The 25,426-nt window shown below is 35.6% G+C and overlaps 1 protein-coding gene across 1 annotated transcript in view; it reads right to left on the reverse strand.

Annotated features, from left to right (window-relative positions):
* XPR1 (xenotropic and polytropic retrovirus receptor 1) overlaps positions 1-25,426 on the reverse strand; it is a 196,422-nt gene that overhangs the window by 63,630 nt on the left and 107,366 nt on the right. The window contains exons 3-5 of the mRNA XM_082834431.1: positions 15,376-15,477; positions 2,843-3,066; positions 158-307 (exon numbers count right to left, since the gene is read on the reverse strand). Of these exons, the coding sequence (XP_082690557.1) occupies positions 158-307; positions 2,843-3,066; positions 15,376-15,477 (476 nt within the window). The remainder of the gene's footprint in view (positions 1-157; positions 308-2,842; positions 3,067-15,375; positions 15,478-25,426) is intronic.

Below are 25,426 nucleotides of genomic sequence, written 5' to 3' on the forward strand. Positions count from 1 at the left end.
TACTGAATAAAGCAAAAGAAAAAATCATGAGTAAGAATGTATGTATTTAAAGCAAGCAACCAATAACAAAAGGAGAATAAAAATGAGGAGTTATTTCATTAAAAATAAGACATTAATATTATTGAAAATATGTGGTATATAAGTGAGATTCCCGTACCTCAGTTTCAGAGATGAGCTGGTTGATTTTCTTGCATGTATAAAACGGGGCTACTTCTACATGAGCCACTCGCCAATCTGCTCCACGAGATGTTTCCAGGATCTTGTCATGCTTTTTAAGGATTTTTCGGAACCCTGTAAAATTCAGATTCTACAGAAAGAAATGAGAAACACTACTATAATTTCCACCACCATGAGAGAAGATGAAAAATAATAAGCCCTTTGTGTTGACTGAAGATTGAGTACCGAGGGAAATGGCAATGCTTTCATAAAAGCATGTACTATAAAAAGATAAGACTCTTCTTTCTTATTTCATTTATTCATTTCAAGGTAGTATGCTATCAGTAATACAAAGAAACTGGATTATGAACCCTATTATTTCTATTTCATGTAAATTAATGGAAGTCTTAAACTCAAAACATTTTTATTTCCATTTTCCTATGTACAACTGTTTTCAAAATAGTTAATTTATGTTATTTTGCTTCTTTGATCAAAAGCATATATTCAGAAAATCCTCTGGATTTATCATGAACTGAATACATTTATTAGTTCTTTGCTTTTTGCAGGCCTGGTATAGCTATGTATTTCCCCCTGCTATGCAAGCATGTATGAACAAGCACAGGAAATGGATAATCATCTATTTTTCTTAACTTTTATTTTGTTTCCATCCATTCTGTTTGGGGATGGGTGTGCAAAGAGTCAGTGGAAGAGAAGAAGTGATCATACTTACAGGGTTTTGCTGATAACGGGTAGGAGCTTGTACTTTTCCTGCATTTCTACAATATCAAAATACTATACTTTTCTATATTCTCAAATTCTGTTGTTCTTTAATCAACAGACAAAAAAGCACGAAACTGTGGATTTGCAAGGTTCTTTAAATCAGAGGTCTCCCAAATTTGACCATATATCACCATCAGTAAAAAAAAAAATTGAGCAGTCACTCCAAATTAGGTTTTGCTTGCTTGCCTGTTTGTTAATTTTTTTTTCATACTTTAATGGGTCATCTTAAACTCTCCTTGCGTGTATACACCATGATTTGGAGACTGCTTTCAATTCATTTTCCTTTCTCATCATTTTCAAAATAAATGTATTCTTACAGGATAGACAGTCTTAAAGGATAAAGGACAGATCAGAACTTTTATAATTAACAATTATTTTCAAGAAGCTTTTTATAATGACCCAAAACAAAAACTTCTGGCAAAGTTAATAAAGTAAAATTTAACAAGGGTATTTCCCTGTAATATTACACAGGAATTCCTGTGTAATATTACACAGGAATATGAAATGTTAATATTTTATATCACTATAAGCAAGAAGAAACACATTTCTGTTTCTTTTTAAAGATAAATTATAAAGCTATGGGTAAATTTCAAAGGAAAGGAATTTCCTATCATATATATCTTATATAATTACTTTCCTATTCTTCTAAAGTTATTTTCTGAGTTCTTCTTTGAATGTTAAAATATTAAATCACCAAAAAAGAAAGCAGAATTATGAAAGGGAAAGATGGAAATAAGTACATGCATTAAACTTAGATTACTACAGATATGGCACTATAATTACTTTTTTTTTGGCGGTTTGCAGGCCTCTCACTGTTGTGGCCTCTCCCGTTGCGGAGCACAGGCTCTGGACGTGCAAGGTGAGCGGCCATGGCTCACGGGTCCAGCCACTCTGCGGCATGTCAGATCTTCCCAGACCGGGGCACGAACCCGTGTCTCCTGCATCGGCAGGCGGACTCTCAACCACTGTGCCACCAGGGAAGCCCTATAATTACTTTTTATTTTAAAATTCCAATATTTACCCATGGTAATACTTGTATTATATAACCTCTAGTTTTTATATAGTGTATGATCCTGTGATGATCTTAACCAGATTAGAAGTAATAATCAAAAGAATAAAGTGGAAAAATAATAGCACATAAGGTCTCTTTAAAGATTAGGGAGATGCTTTTGCCTATTTAAATGTTTATTATTTAATGAATAATCTGTTTTTCAATATATTCTTTATAGATTTAACTATGCGAACAAATCTATAAAGAATTACAAATGAATAAATGCCAAGCATTTCCATAATTTAGCATACATGGTAATTCAACTTTTTAGGTTGGGTTTTAAAATTTCTTTTCTTTCCCAAGTTTTGTTTTAGTTTTTGTTTTAAATACAGTCATATTGCAGCCTGTGGATAATAAAACTGAAAGGGTTCTCAGTGGAAAGTTGAAAAGTCAGTATCTTTTACACTATTAGTGTTAGTTGCAGGAAAGTTAACTATACAGCTGCTTTCATGGAAATTTTGCTGTGGTGGAATATAAAAGTTCTTACATAGCCAGCAGCGGTTGGGTAGACATACATTATTTCTTATTTCTACTCATTACTTAGAGATGCCTCTAAAAATAGGAAGCAAACTATTACTCTTTTAGTCAAGGGCTACTCCTGAATACCGTACAAAAAGGTTTTGGAAAACTGATCTTCAAAAACAGAAGTCTTGTTAACATTATTTTACCATCTCTGATAACCTGGTTTTTAGCCAATTAAGAACATTTGAAATCCCAATAAGAACAGAAAGAATAATTACATGCTAAGAATTTCCCTTTTTGGATTGACCCATTAGTAGAGCTCAAGGAAATTCCATTTATTTTAATTTCTCAATCATTTAAAGGTTCTATCCTCCACGGTAAAAAATGAAGTACCTGATAGTTCTGCAGCAGGATAAGACTGAGGTAGAACTCGCTGAAGGCCAGTTTAAGGTCTTTAAGATTTCTATGTTGGACACGTTCCTCATGGGACAGGTGGAAGACTGGCTTTCTGCGTTGTCGCAGTGTAGTAACACCAGTGCTTTCTTTCTGTGCATCCAGTGATGACTGAAGTTCATTCTGAAGTGTAGCAAACCTGCGCTGAGCCTCTGCGAGCTTTTCTGTAAGAAGTAAAACAGAACTGTCAAATCATCAAGATAAAAAAGCTGGTAAAAGTTCTCACTGACGTCTGAATTTTTACTAATTAGTCTGTTTCCCTAAAATTTCTAGGGAAAAAAATGCTACATTTAATATTTAGAACTAGATAGGAAAAACATGTTTCAGTGTAATACCCTCCTTTCATTCTACCCCACACTTCCCCTCAGCAAAACCTCAAGTGTACCCTTTCTTTTTACAGATGAAGATTGAAGACACAGAATTTAAAAGCCGTGAAGAGTGAGAATACAAAATGGTACAGCCGCACTGTAATTTGGAAAACAGTCTGGCAGTTCTTAAAAAGTTAAACATAGAGTTACCTTAAGATCCAGCAATTCCACTCCTAGGTATATAACCAAGAAAACTGAAAATATACATGCACACAAAAACTTGTACACATAACACAAACTGGGACTCATAATAGTCAAAAAAGTGGCAACAAACCCAATGTCCATTAACTGATGAATGGATAAGCAAAATATGGTATATATGTACAATGGAATATTGTTCAGCCATAAAAAAAGAATGAAGTATTGATACATGCTAAAACATGGATGAATATTGAAGATATAATGCTCTAAGTGAAAGAGACCAGACATAAAATGCCACAAAATTGTGTGATTCCACTTATATGAAATGTCTAGAACAGACAAGTCCACAGAGACAGAGAGCAGATGAGTGGTTGGCAGGGCCTGGGGGGAGGGAGGAATGAGGAGTGACTGCTAATGGGTACAGGGTCTTTTTGGGGTGATGAATGTTCTGGAATTAGATTGTGGTGATGGTTGTACAACCTTGTGAGTATTTATGCTTTGAATCTCTCTCCTCAGGAATAGCTCATTCCCTTTTAAGAGCTCTCATGAGTAAGTCAGGCTTACCTGGAATAATCTCACTTTCTTAAAGTCAATTGATTTGAGACCTTAATTATACCTGCAAAATCCTTTATAGCAGCACCTAGGTTAGTGTTTGATTGAATAACTGAGAGAAAGTATGTGTATATCAGGGGGAAGGGATTTTGGAGGGCACCTTAGAATTACGCCTACCACATACTTTGAACTGATGCAAATTTCTGAAGACTCCAAATGCCATTTGGTCCCGCAGTCAAAATGGAGATATACAGTTGTTCAAGTGATAGATGGAATATTAGCCCAGGTTTAACTCAGTGGACCCAGTTGGTTCACAGGCTCACACTATGATTATATTTCCAGTTCTGGAATGTATAACTGGAATAGAAATACTGGGCTACTGGTGGAATCTCCACATTTGACTCTGACCCAGGAGAGGAAGGGCTAGTGGAAGTTCTGGAATTTCTCCCTATCAAGATAGTAAGCCAAAAGCACAAACATATCCCTAGGGGAACTTCAGAGGTTAGTGCCACCACCAGGGATGATGTTATCTATCACATCTCCATTTAACTCATCTGGTTAGTCTGTGCAGAAGTTGGACGAATCTTGAAGAATGAGTGTGGATTATTGTTAAACTTAATCAATAATGGTCACCCTGAAGGCAGCTGCTATTCTAGATGTGGTATTATCACTGGTGCAAATCAACACAGCCTCTAGCACCCGGTATGAAACTATGCATCAAATAATGCAGCTACTTACAAGGCAGCAGAGGCTAGCAATGAGCTCCAGAAATGATACCATTCCTCATTGGAACTGACTAACCTAGCGGCAGGTTGCACGCACTGGATGCAGGGGGCAGAGATTTGTCCTCTTTGGAACAAGTGCTTTCTTTATATGGATGTGCCTTCCCTGCTTATAATGCTTCTGCTAGCACCACTATCAACTGGAATGCCTTATCCATTTTCAAGGTGGTAAAGCAATGAGCATATCTATGGAATAAAACGGTTTTATCACACACGCAGAAATAGCTGGCCTAACATAAAGGCTTACTGAAATGAGTTGGGAGACAAAACTCTCAAAGGTTGGGGTTCTGTCTTTCAGAATGCAGTACTGAGACCATTATTTGGTTCTATCCTAACCACAGCCAAAATTCAGTCTAGGAATGAAGGGGTGGAAGTAGGAGTGGCTCCTTTCACTATTATATCTAATAATCCACTCAACCTGCAACTTGAGCTCTGCCTGTTGGTTAGTCCTCAAGAGGAAATGCTTCTTTCATAGGAATACAACAATGGTTCTGTTGAACTGGAAGATGAGACTGCCACCTGGCCTTTTTTGGACTCATCATACCATTGAACCAGTAGGCAAAGAAGGTGTTTACTGGTTAAAGTGATTCTGATTACCAAGGGGAATAGATAACACAACAGTAGCAATGAGCATTGTGTCTGCCACCCAGGAGACTTCCTGGAACACATCCTAGTACTTGCATGACCAATAACAGAAGTTAATGGAAAACTAAAGCAATCAAAAAAAGACAGAATTACTAAGGATTCAGCCCCTTCAGGAATTAAAGTTTCGGTTATCCCACCCAGTAAAGAACCCTCACCAGCTAAGGTACTGGCTGAGGGCAAAGGAAATATGGAATGGGTAGTGGAAAAAGCAAATAACAGATATCAACTATCACTTCTTGACCTTCTTGTTCTGTCTTTTACATACCTTGTATTTTCCTCTCTATCTCTGTGCTGCATTCTGAGTTACTACTTCAACACTACCAGTTTATAAATTCTCTTTTAAGGTCTAACTAACTTACAGTTTAATTGATTAAGATATTAATTTAAGTAATTATATTGTCATTTAAAATTTTCTAATTGGTTATTTTTAAAAGTCAATTTTGATAATTTCTTATTCTTTGCTCATGGTTTTGATACCTTCTTTTATGTCTATAGCCATATTAAGTATGTTTTATTTTGTACCTGATAATTTGCGTATCGTATACAGCAGGAGTCCCCAACCCCCAGGGAACCGGGCCACACAGCAGGAGGTGAGCAGCGAGCAAGCCAGCAAAGCGTCATCTGTATTTACAGCCGCTCCCCATCACTCGCATTACTGCCTGAGCTGCGCCTCCTGTCAGATCAGTGGCGGCATTAGATTCTCATAGAAGTGCAAACCCTACTGTGAACTACACACGCGAGGGATCTAGGTTGCGCGCTCCTTATGAGAATCTAATGCCTGATGATCTGAGGTGGAGCTGAGGCAGTGATGCTAGTGCTGGGGAGCGGCTGCAAATACAGATTATCATTAGCAGAGAGGTTTGACTGCACAGAGACCATAAAAAATCAACTGCTTGCAGACTCATATCAAAACCCTATCAGTGAGTGTCAAGTGAAAACAAGCTCAGGGCTCCCACTGATTCTGCATTATGGTGAGTTGTATAATTATTTCTATTATTATTACATTGTAATATATAATGAAATAAAGTGCACAATAAATGTAATATGCTTGAATCATCCCCAAACCATCCCCTGCCCCCCCAGTCCGTGGAAAAACTGTCTTCTGTGAAACCGGTCCCTGGTGCCAAAAAAGGTTGGGGACCACTGCTATACAGCTTTTAAGTGTTTTGTAGTCTTCCATAATTGTAAGAAATGGAACTATTCACCTATATTCAAATTTCACATTTAAGTCAAAGGGAAAATGAATCTAGGGTTTTTTTAAAATACAAGTTAAGCATTTCTATTGCATATGTGTTTGTCTTATTATCCTCATGATCAAAAACAGTATAGAACTTCTTGGTTCACAGTGCACTTTACATCTCAGCAATTTTTTCATGATGCTCCTAGGCCGAAAAATATACCAAACACTTCTATTAAGTAGTTAGGTTCAAACAACTTAAGTATTTACGTCCCAACCACTTCATAGCTATTTGCAAAAATATTATACACAAATACAAACACATATATAATGAAAGAATGTGAAGGTTTATCCAAAGTCCACTATAAATTATTATGCTAATTAAAAGCCTCAGGTAATTTAGTAAGATTGAAAAGCCAGAATATCCTAAGTAGCATGAATGATCAACTTTTGTTGTTAAAACATTAATACATGAGTTTGCTATTTGTTTAGCTTCCTTAGCCAGAGTTGTCAATACATAAATTTTGTAATTATTTACATCTATCAGTACAAGGATATTAAAAATGTAAGAAGCCCCAAAAAATGGATAGAAAAAGAACCTGTATGCCAGCAATAAGCCAACAAACAGCCTCTCCATCTGGCAAACTCTTTACTCATTTTACATGGTTAATCATAAATATCATTTTCTATGTAAAATTCTTCTTGTCTAACAACTCTCAGTCACAATTTGAAGCTCCTTCAAGGCTCTCATGGGACTACATATAGGCATACATAGAACACTGCATACAATTCTTTGTTTATATTTTTGCTTTATTTACTAACTGTGAGAGCTCTCTGAGGGCAATGGTTCTATAATCCTCATCTTTTATGATGAACAATTTTTTTACTCTTTTTGTTAAATCCTTTTTTTTTTTTTAGATGTTGGAGGTAGAAGTCCATCAATTAATTTATTTATTTTTGCTGTGTTGGGTCTTCGCCTCTATGTGAGGGCTTTCTCCAGTTGTGGCAAGCGGGGGCCACTCTTCGTTGCGGTGCGCGGACCTCTCACTATCGCGGGCTCTCTCTTTGCGGAGCACAAGCTCCAGATGCGCAGGCTCAGTAGTTGTGGCTCACGGGCCTAGTTGCTCCATGGCATGTGGGATCCTCCCAGACCAGGGCTCGAACCCATGTCCCCTGCATTAGCAAGCAGACTCTCAACCACTGCGCCACCAGGGAAGCCCCTAATATCTTTTCTTCAGGTATGTTTTACATACCATAAAATTCACCCACTGTAAGCATAAAGTTTGCTGATTTTTTAGTAAATCTGTAGAGTTGTACAATCATCACCACAATCCAATTTTAGAACATTTCCATTACCTCATACACTTCTGTCATGGTTGCTGGCTGTTGATCCTCACTCCCACCCCCAGGTAACCACTGATTTGCTTTCTCTGTCTACAGATTTGCCTTTTCTGGACACCTTATATAAAGGAATCATACAATATGTAGTCTTATGTGTCTGTCTGGCTTCTTTAACTTAGCATGATTTTGAGGTTCATTCATTTTGTATGAAACTACTTTTCATTATCAGTAGTTTGTTCCTTTCATTGATGAACTGTTTTTCACTGTATGGATACACCACATTTTGTTTAAATGTTCATCAGTTCATGGACATTTGGATTGTTTTTAGTCTTTTTACTATATAAATTATGCGGCTATTAACATTCACATACACTTTTTTTGTGTGGACTATCTTCATCTTTGCAATAGCAGGTTCAATCCATGTTTGCTGAATGAATGAATGAATGGATATGTAGGAAAAAAGTTCTCTCTAGTAATCCAAGTTCCTATGTAGAAATAAGGAAAAGTAAAACTTTCAAGGGTATTTTGCTACTTTCTTTAAACTAGTGATTCTCTTCCTTAAGGCACGACTGTCTAGAAGAGCATAATGAAAGAGAATCTCTACGTGGGAGTGTCGAGGATAAAGCATATGTTACTTGAAAAAAAAATTCAATATTACTACAGTTATGGTGTGAGATTTTTTAACTTATCAAAGGGGCATAGGTTTAAAAAGGATGAGAAACACTGCTTTTGACACCAAGTGTCCAAGTCTATTTTGCAATGATACCTCAGTTTTCTAAAGTTAGATCTCCAAAAAGCTCAAATACATGGAACAGCACAGAACCTAAAAAGAGGTATTAAATGTGTATATAAAACTTATTTTGGTCTATGAATGAAAATTTACAAATACAGTTATAAAAAATAAAAATGAATATTCCTAAGCAATTTTATAAATACTGATGAAAACAGCCTATTTTGGCAATAAATTCCAATTTCTATTCATGCCAGTGAATCAAGTCACTCTAAATATGAACAGATTATTATCTTAATAATATTTGTTTAATGCCATAAGCTCTCATACACTGATAATAAAATATTTGATAAAAATTTCCAATAACCATTCAAGACTTTCAAAGTACCTATGTGTCCCTCAAAGAGCTAAAAAAAGATTATCAAGATCTTTAGTTTTAACGACATTTGTATACATATTTTTACTTTTAGAAAAGTTATTTTAGAAATACAAGGTATCTTCAAAATAGCAAAGCTATCATGTTATGCAACTGAAGAACATTTCTTGATAAAGTTAATGTCTTAGAATACTTTTATTGTCTTTCAATGTTATCATCTTTCTGATTCAATTTATGGATTTCACTGTTACCTGAAATACAAAGTAAGTTTATAAGAATGTTGACCCATTATAGGTTAACTATTCAGGATAGTTAATCTTGTTGCATTACATCCTATTTTTGCACGACTTTTTCTGGAGTTCTTACCTGAAATTCTGACAACCTCAAATACTTAAGTCTAAAACCTCCATGTGTGAAAATAGCATCCTATTCTTCCATTCCACTTTTCTCTCTAATCAATAACACTCCTTATTTTCTTACAACTCCAGCCTCAGCTGACTATTTGTTATCCTCCTCACCCCCAAATATGTCACGGACTTTAATGCATTACACATCTGGATAGGTTTTTCCCTTGTCCTAGAACACCATACTCCAGCTCTCCCTACTCCCCACACAGCCATTCCCGAACACACTCCTCCAAGAGGATATGGCAAATTTAAACGTTTCCATTTATGCTTCTTCATGTTCGCTTCCACAGTACGTTGTACAACTCTACATAACAAATATCATAAATTTTTTAAAGATATAATTAGTAAAGAAATATATTAGATGTACTCTGATATTTTCCATTCTACTATATTCTATTCATATTTTAAAAAAATGTGCTGACCCCTGTGGGTCACTTATTGACCCTGTGAGTCATTTATTGGGTTGTAACCTACAATTGTTTAAAAGAACACTAATTTAGATGATAGTCTGCTTTTTTGTGAAGATGCCATCCTAAAAACCTGTTACCCCATGACTATGGGCATTGCCCATGCTTTCAGTCTTAGAAAGAAAGAAACGAAAAGAAAAGCTAGGAGGGAAGGAGGAGGAAAGAAAGAAGAAAAGACAAAGAAAAGGTTGGTTTCCCATGGCTTGTTTTTGTTTTTTTGTTTGGGGTTTTTTTTGCGGTACGCGGGCCTCTCACCACTGCGGCTTCTCCCGTTGCAGAGCACAGGCTCCGGACGCGCAGGCTCAGCGGCCATGGCTCATGGGCCCAGCCGCTCCGCGGTATGCGGGATCCTCCCAGACCGGGGCATGAATCCGCGTCCCCTGCATCGGCAGGTGGACTCTCAACCACTGCACCACCAGGGAAGCCCCAATCACTTTTTTAAAGAAAATGAAGAAAGCAACATTTATTGTGCATAGAACGTAAATAATTGTAATTTTAATTTTCATCAGATGTGTTAGAAAGAAAGCAAGCCACTCTAGCTGCTTTAATTCACTTCCCCAACTTCCCCTAACCTCCCATCCTTTAATAGCTTTTAAGTAACTTATTCTGGGGACTTCCCTGGTGGTCCAGTGGTTGGGAATACACCTTCCAATGCAGGGGATGTGGGTTCGATCCCTGGTTGGGGAACAAAGATCCTACATGCCGCCCGCATGCCACAACTAGAGAGCCTGCACGCCACAACTACTGAGCCCGCACACTCTGGAGCCCGCACGCCACAACTAGAGAGGAGCCCAGGCACCGCAGCAGAGGATCCCATATGCCACAATGAAGATCCCACACGCCACAACTAAGACCCGATGCAGCCAAATAAATAAATAAATATTAAAAAAAAAAGTAACTGATTTTGTTGTAATGATGTAGGAAGAAACGCTAAGACAATAGAATTTTAAACAATATTACAAACCTATGGTCACCCTACTTAACTAAATATATTTAATCCACATTTTAACACATGAATAAGCAAAGAACAAAACTAGCCATTAAGTCACAGTTGGGGGTACTAGACACATAATCACCTGTGAAATGAACATTTAGTATTTCAGTGAGAGAGTTTCTTATGTTTCATTATTATACAGTGCCTCAAATTCAATAAGAATGAAGAGAAGTAAACATATAGCAAGATACTGTATAATAGGATTACAGGAATAACTGTATAATAGGAATAGTTTTGAGTAACTATTATCCAATTGGTCTTACATTTACATGGAGACTGAAAATATTTTACAGCCAAGAAATAAATCTGTTTCTATTACCATTATTTTCCTACTTATGAATAACACTACTGTGATTTCCTACCTTTCCTCCCTCCTTTTTGGTAAAGAAAGGAAAAGCACATAACAGTGTTGTGAGTTCCTAACATAAAAACTGAAGTCAAAAATTAGGACAAGCCAGATAAAAACCCTGAAATTATTTCCTTTAGAAACAAAGGAAAAAGCATTTAGACATTTAAAATATTCCAACCAATAAAAAGGGCTTGCCTGTTTTAACTGTGGAATATTAAAAGCAACAGATGTAGTCTAAGAGTTTTTTTTAAACGTAGGTGCATTGGGGCTTCCCTGGTGGTGCAGTGGTTGAGAGTCCACCTGCCGATGCAGGGGACATGGGTTCGTGCCCTGGTCTGGGAAGATCGCACATGCTGCGGAGCGGCTGGGCCCGTGAGCCATGGCCGCTGAGCCTGCGTGTCTGGAGCCTGTGCTCCGCGACGGGAAAGGCCACAAAGGTGAGAGGCCCATGTACCGCAAAAAAAAAAAAAAAAGAAAAAGAAAAATAAAATGTAGGTGCATAGAAATACTGCTTAGAAGCCAAGTATTTTGAATGGAGGGAGAAAGCAAACTGGTTCGAGAAAAGAGAAAGATGTGACATGAAGTAATTTGTACTCCCAATGGAAAAGGACATTACTGGTCATCATAAAAAAAAGTTTCTAGCACTACAACCTTCAGTTTGTATTGACTGATACCATTTTCAGTGCGAGAAGACACCTGGGAGAACTCTAGGTCAGTGATCAGCAATGTTATCACCAAAAGGATACCTCCTTTAAAAAATTTCCCTCTCTTCCCATGGTCTTCAAATGTTTGAAGATTTTATCTATAAATCTAAATAAATACCTATATCTTATTAGCCAAAAAATATGTAATAAAAAAAGAACAATAAAATAACTTACATTAGGTTTTGTGAAATATTGAAAATAGCTTCTGACTCCTTACATGTGAAATCCCAGAGGGCTGGGAATCAATTTGCCCATTTTACAAGTAAGTACGTAGAGGCCAAGGAAGGTTACATGGTAAACGTTTTCAAAAAAAATAATAAGGTTCAAAAATCCAAAATGTAATTGATAGGTAATAGACTTTTATGAAAATAAATACATCCATATTTTAGTAGTATTCATTGTTTTGTTGGTTTAGCTTTTATAGCATTTGGGCAGGGGGTACTTCAAGGTTTCAGTCAATACTATATCTCACCTAAAAAATAACAATTTTTAACTGACCATTAAATAATTTGTAAGATGTAACTGGGTGGAGGTAGGGTTTATAAGATGAACTCACCCCTATATTATTTATAGTTCTTCATGTGCCCTAGTATCTGAGGATTGTAGTATACAAGACAATCTGCCATGGAGAAAGTGGCTAAATAAGGAGAAAAATGACACAATCTAGGACAAGCACCAATTCTACTTCTGTCAATCATGTCTTCATATTACCCATCATTTCCTGACCTGGCAAAAAGTCAGTCTGAAGACTACCAATTTGTACCTACTCCTTGATGACATCAAGAGACATGCCCTAATGGCTCTGCCAATAAGCACAGAGAAAGGAAGTCATTAAATCATAGCCCCCAAATTTTTAATAGTAGAAAGCCTAAAATTATCTTTGAAAAGTAACCAAGTCTAAAATACCATTTTGCAAACTGAGGGTTGTAACTCAATATGAGATCATGAAAGCAATTTAGTGTATCATAAATCAGCATTTAAAAAATCAAATAGAAACAATTAGAGAATACAGAATATAAGTAGTAAGAATAAGTATTGTTTCATGAAACAATACTTGAGAAAATATTTTTAATCAAATATATTGCACATACACACATATACAGATGCATGCAAACATATAAAACACACACATCTGTCTGTGTAATGAGGTCATAATTTGTATGTATTTTTTACTGTTAACTCAAAATATATAAAGTATGTATCTATTGTTAAGAGCAGATATTTTTCTTTGTAAATCAAGAAGCTTTATCTACTTTTTGTAATCTAATTTATCCAATTAGAGTTGGGTTCAGAGATCCTTCCCAGAACAATCATAGTAAAAGAAAAATGCTAATAAACTTGACCTTTATATTTCTCATTTACAACCTTAGATCATACCCAATAGACTTTTCTCAGTCGAAATACTCTTTCCACTGCAAATGCCTTCCTCTTTTAGTCTCTTCTTCCTCATTCTACATTATATGGCTGCCCCTCTCCTCTGTCTACATTGCTGGTTCCTCTTTATCCTCTTACCTCCTAATTGTCGAAATTATTTTTGTCCTTGAACACTGTTAATTCCTTCTGTACATTTTTCCCTTGCTGAAAATCTATGCATTTGCATGGTTTCAAATAATATTTCTGTTTTGTTTCTGCCTTCTAAGTGCTTGTAACATAGTGAAAAGGACGTGCATATATGCTATGCCCTTTCACAGCTCTGTGCCTTTGCATAAACTACTTCCTCTGCCTAGGAAGAAATCCAGCCATAAATGAAAGATGAGAAGGAGAACACAGAGTTAAGATATTTGCTTCCCTTTTTTTCAAGATGAGGTGATCCCATTTATTTTTTTTAATTTTTTTAAAATTAATTAATTAATTTAATTTTGGCCGTGTTGGGTCTTTGGTGCTGCGCGTGGGCTTTCTCTAGTTGTGGCGAGTGGGGGTTACTCTTCACTGCAGTGACTTCTCTTGTTGCGGAGCACAGGCTCTAGGTGCGCAGGCTTCAGTAGTTGTGGCATGCGGGCTCAGCAGTTGTGGCTTGCGGGCTCTAGAGTGCAGGCTTAGCAGTTGCGGCGCACGGGCTTAGCTGCTCCGCGTCATGTGGGATCTCCCTGGACCAGAGCTCGAACCCACGTCCCCCTGCACTGGCAAGCGGATTCTTAACCACTGCACCACCAGCGAAGTCCTTGCTTCCTTTTTTATTTATTTATTTTCTGTTTAAAGGGAGTGACTTGCTAAGGAAACTAATCCATTGAAAAGGGAAGTTAGAGGAAAGTTATTTTCTTAGAGGAAATAATTTCTGGAACAAAGTCTCCAGGAGCTGAAATTCAGTCAGTAGTTATAGAATTTTCCATAGACTGAAGAGGTATATCTTTTCTACAAATATTGGAGGAAAATAAATAAGGGTAAGAATATCTATAGGTATTTGGTGGGAGGGGAGTGGCACAGATCTGCATAAGTATTACACACCAACAGGAATTGAAGGCCTTTATATTTATTTGTAAAGTAGGAGGTATAATGAACATGATGGGGAAGATGCTTGGGTCAGAGAATTCAAGAGAATGGCATAGGGTTTAGAAAAGCACTTTGAAATATGAAAAAGGGCACTGATCAGGATCCACAGGCAGCTTTGAGAACATAGTTAAGAATGCAACAATGAATTTACAGTGGTTCAAATTTGTTCTGCTGTGATTTTTTTTTCCCCGGCTGTCCTAAGCAGCCTGGGGGTAGGCATGAAGAAGGTAAAAGGCTGGACTGGTCCACGGTTGGAGTTTTGCCAGGCAGAGGCAATCAACACAAGGCAATGAGGGTAAAGGGATTAAAAGCTCAAGGACTGATGGAAATGAAAGTAATTCTGGGAGGGGCCTGGTCAAATGGAACAGAATGAGGTAGTCAAAAAAGGTGAGTTCTATGAAATGAAAAAACAGATGTTAAAGGAGTAGGGGAGTAAACATATATAAAAAAACAACAATTTAAAGGGTCAGACATAAATAAATAGAAGTTCTAATATTTTCTTTTCTTCTCAAGAGCATCTTGTAGATGCTACTCTGGAGACCATACCCTAGAGAGACAGATATGAGTGTTCCACACAACGGAAAGGCATAAAAGTGACATAATTAATAAGCTGCAACTGTGTCATTCAGCTCTGAGAGAAATGATAAAACCAAGTTTCTGACTCTTTAATGCTTTGGACTGGGCCACAGTGAAGCTCAAGGTATTGAGTCATAATGAGGTCCTGAAATCCTTGCAACTGCAGGAGAACTAGGCAATGACCATATAAGGCTCAAACAGTGAAGTACCAGATGCATTCCTACCTCAGCTAAAGAAAATATCCTTTAATTGCAATATAGTAAGAAAAGCCCCAATTTTAAAATGATCAGAAGTTTCAACAATGACATGGTAGAGTTCCTACTTCCTTAGCAGCAGAAATTGTCTCTTGTATATTGTACCAAACAACTACTTACCTGAATAAAATGTGTTGATTTTGGCAAGTTCTTTTTCACAGGTTTGGAAAAATTTTTCTTCAAACTTGGCAAAATACCTCTTTACTGTGTCCTCATCTGTAACTGAAAGCAAGGAAAACAATATTAAAATTTAGTGTCCAAAGGCCAACTAGGAAAATTATGGAAATAAAAATTTAAATTACTACTTTCTTAGTCTTCGAATGTCAATATATGTATTTCTTTGAAAAAAATGAACTGTGAACTATATTAAGAAAAGGCTAATCAAAGGCCTCTTCACAGGAACACAATTATTTTTTAATTGAATGAAGTTTTCTAAATCTCTACTATAATAAACTTATAGTGGTGGACAAAATACGTGTTCATAAGACTTCAGAAGACACTACTGCAGAGGTGATCAAGGGAAACTAGGTGCTGGGAGGTGAAGTGAGTAGGATTCAGCAGAGAGTAAATAAAGTATCTCAGGATTAAGTACTGCATTCACAAAATGCAACAGATAATGAAGACATGAATATGTAATGTGTTTCTGGAAAAAATGAGTTGATTGTTCTAACTATATTAAATTGCTATCTACTCATTTTTACCTTAGCTGCACCAGACACAGAGAAAGAGATGTAAACTGATAGTTATAAATTAGATATTCCAAACCTTCAGTTGCTGGGTAGGAACATAAATGAGTTAAGTAAGTGGGTAATTGTGCAAGTATGGTGACAAATGGCAACTGACACATTCAGGATAAGTAGTGGTATGGATTCTGGTGAAGCGGAGAGCACAAGTCCATCTAGCTAGTTGCTGCTCAGGTTGTCAGATCTTCCAATTTTTCAGTCAGAAGCCATAAATCTAGGTATTTTAAAAACACTGTGTGGGCCAATCAATATATGTCTTTGCAGGCAGGATCCACTTTGTGAGCTGTCATATAGCATATTGATTTACTGAATCTCGTAGTATAGATACATATAGCTTCAGGAACCCCAAGCCTAAAAAGGGTATGTTTCTTGCCCAAGTAAGCTCTGACTAGACTCCAGATGCTAATCATAATTTAGAACTACCCTATTTCTGGATCTCTGGGGCACTCTAAGCTTGAAATGTCTACAAAAAGTACAGGTTCTTTTACAACCCTCAGATGCTCCAAATCTTAGTGCAATCCTGGAAACCCTTAAATAATTCACCTGTCCAGTAATAAGAGAAACAGTATTTCCCTAAGTAATATGTAACACACATACACACAAACTCATAGTACCAGAGATATTCTAAAGAAAACAAAAGCTTAAAACGAAGTTTAAAAAAGCATGTTGAATCTATTCATTTAATTTGAATATACAAATGTAAAAAAAAATAGCACTACTACTTCTCTATTTCTTATGCTTTAGAACTGAACAGCTAATGCAGGATTCTACTGATTGTGCAGTAAAGAAGGGACAGCTACTTTAAGTACCTCATGTAAGCTTAGCAATTTAGGTACAATAAAGGCTATAATTGCCCAAGGCCAGTGAGAATTATTTTTCCAAACCATAAAGCAGGTCAAAGCTTTTTTTAAAGCTGACCTTGAGTTAAAGATGCTCCATGGTAACATATGCTGCTCTTGTTTTTTGGTGGCAGGGTGGGGCTGGGGGACCACGCTGTGTGGCTTGCAGGATCTTCGTTCCCAGACCAGGGATTGAACTCAGGCCCCCACAGAGAAAGCACGGAGTCCTAACAACTGGACAGCCAGGAAATTCTCCAGATGCTGCTCTTATAATACATCTGGTTCTAGTTGATATAGAATAAGAGTAAATCTTACTCTACTTTACCTACTCTTTTTTTTTAAATTTTAATTTTGTTCTCTATTGTATTGTTAGAGAAGAAAACCCCAAAGCAAGAAGTGGGCTTGGTCATATTTACTTTGTCTCCCTATTAACAGACAACTTTCATTACCATAAAATGATGGAAATAAAGAAAGTTGTCCCTCAAAGTGATTTAAATGTAGTTTCTGTTTAAAAAATAATTTTGCAGGGGAGGAATAAATTAGGAGTATGGGCTTAACAGATACACACTACTATATATAAAATAGATAAACAACAAAGATTTACTGTATAGCACAGGGAACTATATTCAATATCTTGTAATAACCTATAATGGAAAAGAATCTGAAAAAGAATATACGCATATATAACTAAATTACTTTGCTGTATACCTGAGAGTAACACAGTATTGTAAATTAACTATATACTTCAATTAAAAAAATAATTTTAACATATATGAATGTTTCTATATGATGTTGCATATTCAGCAACATCAACTGTTCAAAATATTACTAAGAACCTAGAAACAACAAAAAATCTAAGCCTCTGAGAAACTAAAACGCGTGCAATAAATTTTATGTATTAAAGCATGAACATTCTACCCACGAATCAATGTCATATGAATTCTTCATTTCCTCGATCTAGAGACTATTTTATCTAAAATACCAGCAGTCTGTTATCTAATTTTCTAGTTCACATATAACTTAATAGCCACAAATCAGAAGAGGGTAGAGTAAGATTACAGCAACACTAAGAAGTAATAGCAAACAGAGAGAGAAGAGGAAAAAAACTATAGATAAAAGTAGCAAGAATAGCTGTGTAAAATAAATTAAATGAAGGAAAATGTTCTTGTCATTTCAGATTTCAAAAGACACAGTAATCTACTGTAATTAGAAGTACACTATTGGTAAAGAAATTAGGAAAATACAACAAAAAGAAGAGAATAGAGAGTCCAGAAATAGATCGGCATAACACAAATTTAGATTGAGATAAAATGGTATCAAATCAGTAAGAATGGACTACATAGCAAGTAAGGTTGGGTGAATTGGCTACCCACTTAAATAAACTCCAAATGGAGTTAAAGAAACATAAAATACTACAAAAAATTAAATAACTCTACATGAAGAAGCTTCCTACACAGTACACAAAACAGAGAGGATAAAGAGCATGACTGACATTCTCACAAAATGAAAAATCTCCATATCAAAAGATACCAAAAGCAAAGTTAAAAGATGAACGACAGGGAAAACATACCTGCAACATTTAAAATAAAGAATTCACATGCAAAATATATTTTACAAAACTCTTACAAATCAATATTAAAAAGATACTCCATAAGAAAGATGGGTAAACTAGAGAAATTTATGGAAAAATATACAGTGTACAAGTGAAAGGATGTTCAACATTCCAAATATCAGATAAATGCAACTTTAAAACAATGAAAATATAATTTTTCAACCATTGGATTGGAAGCAATTTTAAAATAGTGGTATTATCTTGGCAGTGGTGAAAGTAAATGAACACTATCACTCCCTGTTGGTGGAATGTAAATCTGTAAAGCCTTTTAGGAAGACAGTAACTATCAAAATTTTCAATGTGTTTAATCCCACATGTAGGAAGTATATTCTAAAGGAATCTCTGCACATTACTTTTAATAGTGATAAAGAAAACAAAGTGATATCCAACAAAAGGGGAACACTTACATAAATTACAATAACATTATATAACACCATGCAGCTATTTTAAATATGATATGCATATATCTTGGTATTTATGAAAATCCCAAGACACAATGCTGAGGAAAAAATTTAAATAACAGAATATATACAGTATGATCTCATTTATGAAAAAATATAAATTAATATTCATATGTAGATTCATAGAAAGAAGATTAGAAGGATGCATACTAAACTGTTAATTGTGGTTAACTCCTTTGAAAGAGGAGTAAGTATGAGAGGGATTCTCACATTTTACTGTCTACACTTATTATGTTGTATTTATTGTATCCATTACAATGAAATGTATTTATGAAGGATAAACTTTATTGTATAAATAAAAGGTATTATTAACTGGAAGAAAAAAGAAACATGTCACATTCAATTCTTTAAATTATACCTAACCAGCATAGCTAGTTTAAAATAATATAGTAAAAACCTAACCAGCATAGCTTGTTGAAAAAAATATCTATGTCAGAATTTAGAGGTACATAGAATGACTAAGACTTTCACTTCAGTAATGAGTTGGTAGAATGCTGATTTACAGAACATGAATTTCTATTATAAGATGCTTCCTAAAACCTATCTGCTGAATAATATTAGAAATCAGTAACTAAATTGAAGGAACAGAGAATTTCAGCATTCAGAAATCAACTCGTCCAAGTTTCTTGTTGTATAGGTGAGGAAATATAGGTGTAGAGAGCCTAGATAATGTAAGGTTTTTTTTCACCCCCTCCAGCAACAATGTAAGTTTTACAGAGACTAACTGTACTTTCTTATTGTAAAATAAAGAATATCAAAGTGACTACAATGTGTTACGTGGGTGTTATGAACTGAATTGTGCTCTCCACGCAAATTATCCCAATATGACTGGATATGGAGATAGGACACTGAGGAGGTAATTAAGGTTAAATGAGATCATAAGGGTGGGGCTTTATTCCAAAAGGACTCCTGTCCTTATAAGAAGAGGAAGAGACATCAGAGATGTCCCTCTCCCTCCCTCCCCACCTCTCTCCCCTGCACGTGCACACAGAGTAAAGGCCATGTGAGAAACAGCGAAAAGGCCCTCTGCAAGCCAGGAAGGGCCTTACCAGAAGAGCTGGTACCTTGATCTTGCATTTCAAGCCTCTAGAACTTTAAGAACATAAATTTCTGTTGTTTAAGGCCCCCAGTCTTTGGTATTCTGTTATGGTAGCCCGTGCAGACTAATACAACGAATCTAACATGTCCTAATGTCAATTAGTCACAAAACTATTAACTCAATAATTAGTCACAAAAGACTAAACTCAGTTCAAAGAAAGCTGTTGTAAATAAGTGCAAATCTTAGCAAGATGTATCAACAAATATAAGATTAACATCAAGAGGAAAAAAAAAGGAAGACAAAGGGGTGAGAAAAAACACAGAATTGGCAAAGAATGACTCAGAGAGCACTGCTGTAAAGAACCCTTTACTCTTAGTTAAATAAATATTAATTCATTCAGTTATACTAAAGAGAGAGAGAGAGAGGAGGGAGAGAGAGAATGAGTGAGAGATTTCTTTGTCATTTCTGTTATGGTCTTATCTTTACCTTGCATTTATGGATGAGTACTAATCAAGGTAAAATATTCCTACTGCATAGCAACCACCATCAAGTGCTTTTTACAGCAATTTTCAGGAATATTTTTATTTTTTACCATGTCATCTTATTTTCACATGCAATCTCTCAAAAACCAATTCTTTAAAACCACTAGTAACTTCTTCAAATATCTTATATGTTCCATTCACATTTTTATTACTATCAATACTTTCAAGTTTCTTAATTTCCAGATCTGTGAGAGACTGAAGGTAAGAATTATCTTTTTTATCTTTACAGATCCTATGCCCAACATAATGTCTGGTACATAGTATGTGCTCCATACATTACTTTTTTTAACTGTAAAAATGAAACATATTTGTTTCATAATAATTTTGAGAAAATTATGATTCTTTATTAAAGTTTAAAAAGACAAAACTCCAACAATTAAATATTTGTACACAAAGGAATGAAGTTGCACCCCCACCTCACATCATATACAAAAACTGAATGGATCAAAGATTTAAATATAAAATTGAAAAGTATTAAAACTCTCAAAGGAAAACAGGCATAAATCTTCATGTCCTTAGATGAGGCAATGGTTTCTTAGATAAAACACCTAAAGCATAAGTGATAAAAGAAAATATTGATTAAATTGGAGTTCATCAAAATTAAAAACTTTTGTGTATAAAAGGGCACTATCAATAAAGTGAAAAGACAACCACAGAATGGGAGAAAATATGTGCAAACCATATGTCAGATAAGAATCTAATACCCAGCATACATAAAGAACTCTTAACACTCAACAATTAAAAGACAAAGAACCCAATTAAAAAATGGGCAAAGGATCTGAATAGACATTTCTCAAAAAAAGATATACAAATGACCAATAGCACATTCCAACGTCATCGGTCATTGGGGAAATGCAAATCAAAACAAAAATGCCACTTCATACCCAGTAGGATGGCTATAATAAAAGACAATATTAAGTGCTGGCAAGGGTGAAGAGAAATTGGAACCCTCATATACTGCTGGTAGGAATGTAAAATGGTGTAGGCACTTGGGAAAACAGTCTGGGAGTTCCTCATAAAATTAAATATAGAGCTACCATATGATCCAGCAATTCCACTTCTAGGTATATACCCAAGAGAAGTGAAAACAAAAACTTATACATGAATGCCCATGGCAGCATTATTCATAATAGCCAAAAAGTGGAAACAATCCAAGTGTCTAGCAACTGATGAATGGATACACAAAACATGGCATATCCATATAAAAAAAATATTATTCAGCCATAAGATAGAATGTAGCAGTATTTCATGCTACAGCATGGATGAACCTTGAAAATATTATGCAAAGGAAAAGAAGCTAGACACTAAAGACCACATATTATAAAATTCCACTTATATGGTATGTCCAGAACAGGCAAATCCATAAAGACAGAAAGTAGACTAGTGGTTGGCAGGGGCTGGGGGAAGGGGGGATGGGGAGTGATGAAAATGCCTTGGAATTAGATAGTGGTGATGATTGTGCAAGCTTGTGAATATATTAGAATTATATTAGAAACCACTAAATTACACACTTTCGACGGGTGAAATTTTATGGTATCTGAATTATATCTCAATAAAAATAATTTAACTCCAAGGTTAACCCTATAAAAGAAACACACTGATAAATTAAAGCATATTTATTTATTTATGCAACAAATAATTATTGTGCCTGTTAGATGACAGGCTCTGTGCTAAATGCTAAATATATAATGATGAACAAGACAGATGTGGTTCCTGCCCTCACAGAGTTTGCATTCTAATGACTAAGGCAGAAAAAAAAATCCACACAAATAAACAAATAATTACAAACTGTAAAGTACTGTGAAGGCAACAAACAGGGTATTGAGATAGAAGGTAGGTATTGGGATGGATGACTATCCTTTTTGGCAGGGTAAGAGATGGTCAGAAAAGACCTCTCCATAGGAAATGACATTTAATCTGAAACCTGAACTTAAAAGATAAGGAAGAGCAAGGGCAAAATGATTACCAACAGAAGGAACAGCACATTAGGAAAGAAACTCGGGTGCCTGAGGACCTGAAAGCAGGTCACAATGGGACTGACAGCATGATGTGATAGGAAATAAGGTTAGGGAAGTAGGCAAAGGCCTTTACATGCAGGAAGGCCACGTTAAGGAGTCTGAATTTTATTCAAAGTGCAATGGAAAGTTTTGAAGAGTTTTAAGGGGGAGTCTAAAAAAGTAGAAGAAAAAGGTAGAATTAGTTTAGCTTTACTAAAAGATAATTTAAAATAGCATTTCCCAGGACATTAGGTATGTAGATGAAGGAAAAGAAGGAGAAGAATTTCAAGGAATTCAAATAAGTTTGGAAATATGAGTCTAGAGTTAAACTGATCCCTTTAATGTAGTAGTTCTCAACTGGGGATGATTTTGTCTCCTGGGGGTCATCTGGCAATGTCTGGAGGCATTTTTGGTTGTCAAAACTGAGAGGGTGTTACTGGAGTCTAGTGGATAGAGGCCATGGATGCTGCTAAACACCCTATAATACTCAGTATATCATCTTCTCTCTCCCCTTTTCCTCAACAAAGAATTATCCAACCCAAAATGTCACCGTCACCAAAGGTGAGAAACTTTGCTTTAAGGCAAAAGAAGCTTTACTATGCTAACAAACATTGTTATTATTCTTCAAGAAGGAGAAGTAGTATACTGTGTTTCTAAAGTTATTTACAAGAACACAATCCTTCTTGGGGGTGGAGGGGGAATGGCTGGGGGAGGATGGGGAAGGGGGTGAAGAATATCTATTACAATTTCCAGTAATATGGTTCTGTGGTTGAGAGGCATGAACTTTAATATTACCACCATCTCTTTGCATTTTTATTACACTCCATATGCAATAGTTTCTATGGCTTCTTAGTTTCTCAGAAACTACACATAAATGAAGACAGCTGATAAATAAAAATTAACATGTGACTAGGTTCCATCAAATATAGGAAGAACATTTAGCACTATTGGTTTCATGCTTTTAAGAAAAAAAAAAAGGTGTTCTGAGTTTTTTTTTTTAAAGTGTGATTTACAAATTAGGAATAAATAACTTGAAATTCTATTTTTTCCCAAATGCTACTTCATCAACAGATGGGTAAGTTATATAAAGCATATGGCAAAGAAGATTTCAAACACTGAAATGTTACTCTAAAATCATTGGTGAAGTAGAAATAGAACTAATCGGGCATCATTCATTCAACAAGCATTAAGTTCCTTGCATGTACCAGGCAATGAGGCAGGTGCTAGGGATATAATGATAAGCAAAATACACATAAACTCTGCCCTCACTCTACCCAAGGAAACAGACTTTAATCAAATACTCACACAAATATACAAAGTGTAGTATGGGTTTTGAAGAAAAAAGTAAAGATGAGAAAAAAACAGCAGTGGGACCAATCTAGTCTGCAAGGACTGGGGGAGGGGCAGTGTGGGAGTCTCTGAAAGTGTCATTTGAGATGAAATCTGACAGATAAGTAAGCATTCGCTAGAGCAGTAGAAGCACTCCAAGCAGCAGGAACAGCATATAACATGATACTGTAAAAAGAAACGAGCATGGTACTTTTGAGAAACTGAAGAGGCCTGTGTGACTGGAATCCAGGGAGCAAAGGGGACAGTGGTGGCAGTTAAGGCTAGACAGGCAAGCAAGAGGCCTGATCAGTCAGGCCTTGCAGAACAAAGGACTAGCCTTCTTCCTATGACCAATGAGACATCTTTGAAGGATTTTAAGCAGAGGAATAATTGTGATCAGATATGGTTTGTAAATGAGGTGATGTGGGGAGACTAATCAGATCTAGTACAGTAGGTATCAGATGAGAGATCATGATTGCCTGAACAAGGGTGAGGGCACTGGAGCCTGAGAAGAAGTACAGAAACTCAGTAGAGATACTGGAGATAAAATCTATAGGTTTTACTGACAGATTGGATATGGTTCTGTTGCGTACTCCCTGTATTAGCTTGAGTAAGTGACTCTCTGGCTCTGTGTTTTCTCTTTGACAAATGAGGGCATTTCAATAGGAAATCTCTAAGTCATCCTCAAGTTCCAAATTTCATATTCTGCAATTAAAGTTGTTAATTTCTGCAAAATGATTCTGAATCCCACTAAGCTGAAGTGGTCCTAAACAAGATTTTCTGAGCTACCTTGACATTTCATCATATAAGATCTAACTAAATGTGCTCTTTAAATAGTCCTGGTAGAACAACAACAAAAAATTCTTTTAATTCACATTAGTGACATATAATTGAGATGAAATTAATCTCATTAGTACTAGCTTTGATATAATTGGAACTATTTATCAGCCCCAATGAATGCTTACCTAATGTCTGCTAGTCAAAAAACACCAATATATGAAATAGCAATAAATAATTCCAACAAGGGCATAATTCAGTGGTAAAGCAAAACTTTTGAAAAACTATCTTGAATATTTTAAAGTTATGACGAAAGACTTTGAACACATTTAAATAGTTATAAACAATGAAATTTGTGATGCATTATAATTATTTGCATTTTAAATTAATATGACATTGTTTTAAATATAGCTAATGGAATTTAAATGCCATAGCAATATGATAACTGTCATCCATTCATTATCAAAAACTTTTATATCATTTCATTTTCTTCTTGAACTTGTATTTCCATTCTATTTAGATTACAAAATTTATTCTAATATATTTTTGGATTTGAAAGTCATTTATTGATTATCTTATTATAGTTCCTAGCCGTTAAATGTATATAAATGAAAATTTAAATACAAAAACTTTCTGAACCATAAAGCTCAAATATTAAAATTTCTTCTGGATTGGGCTATTATTACTATTATTAGAACATACTACATCAATACAACATAAACATGTAATAAGCTTGGTAAACATGAGATATAAAAAGTAAAATGCTATTGGCAATTGGCAAATAAATTTCACCTTTAATTGGAAAAAGCTTTTTCTCCCAATTAGTTCACAT

The sequence above is a fragment of the Leucopleurus acutus genome (assembly GCF_964270905.1).
Source record: "Leucopleurus acutus genome assembly, chromosome: 2".
NCBI lineage: Eukaryota > Metazoa > Chordata > Mammalia > Artiodactyla > Delphinidae > Leucopleurus > Leucopleurus acutus.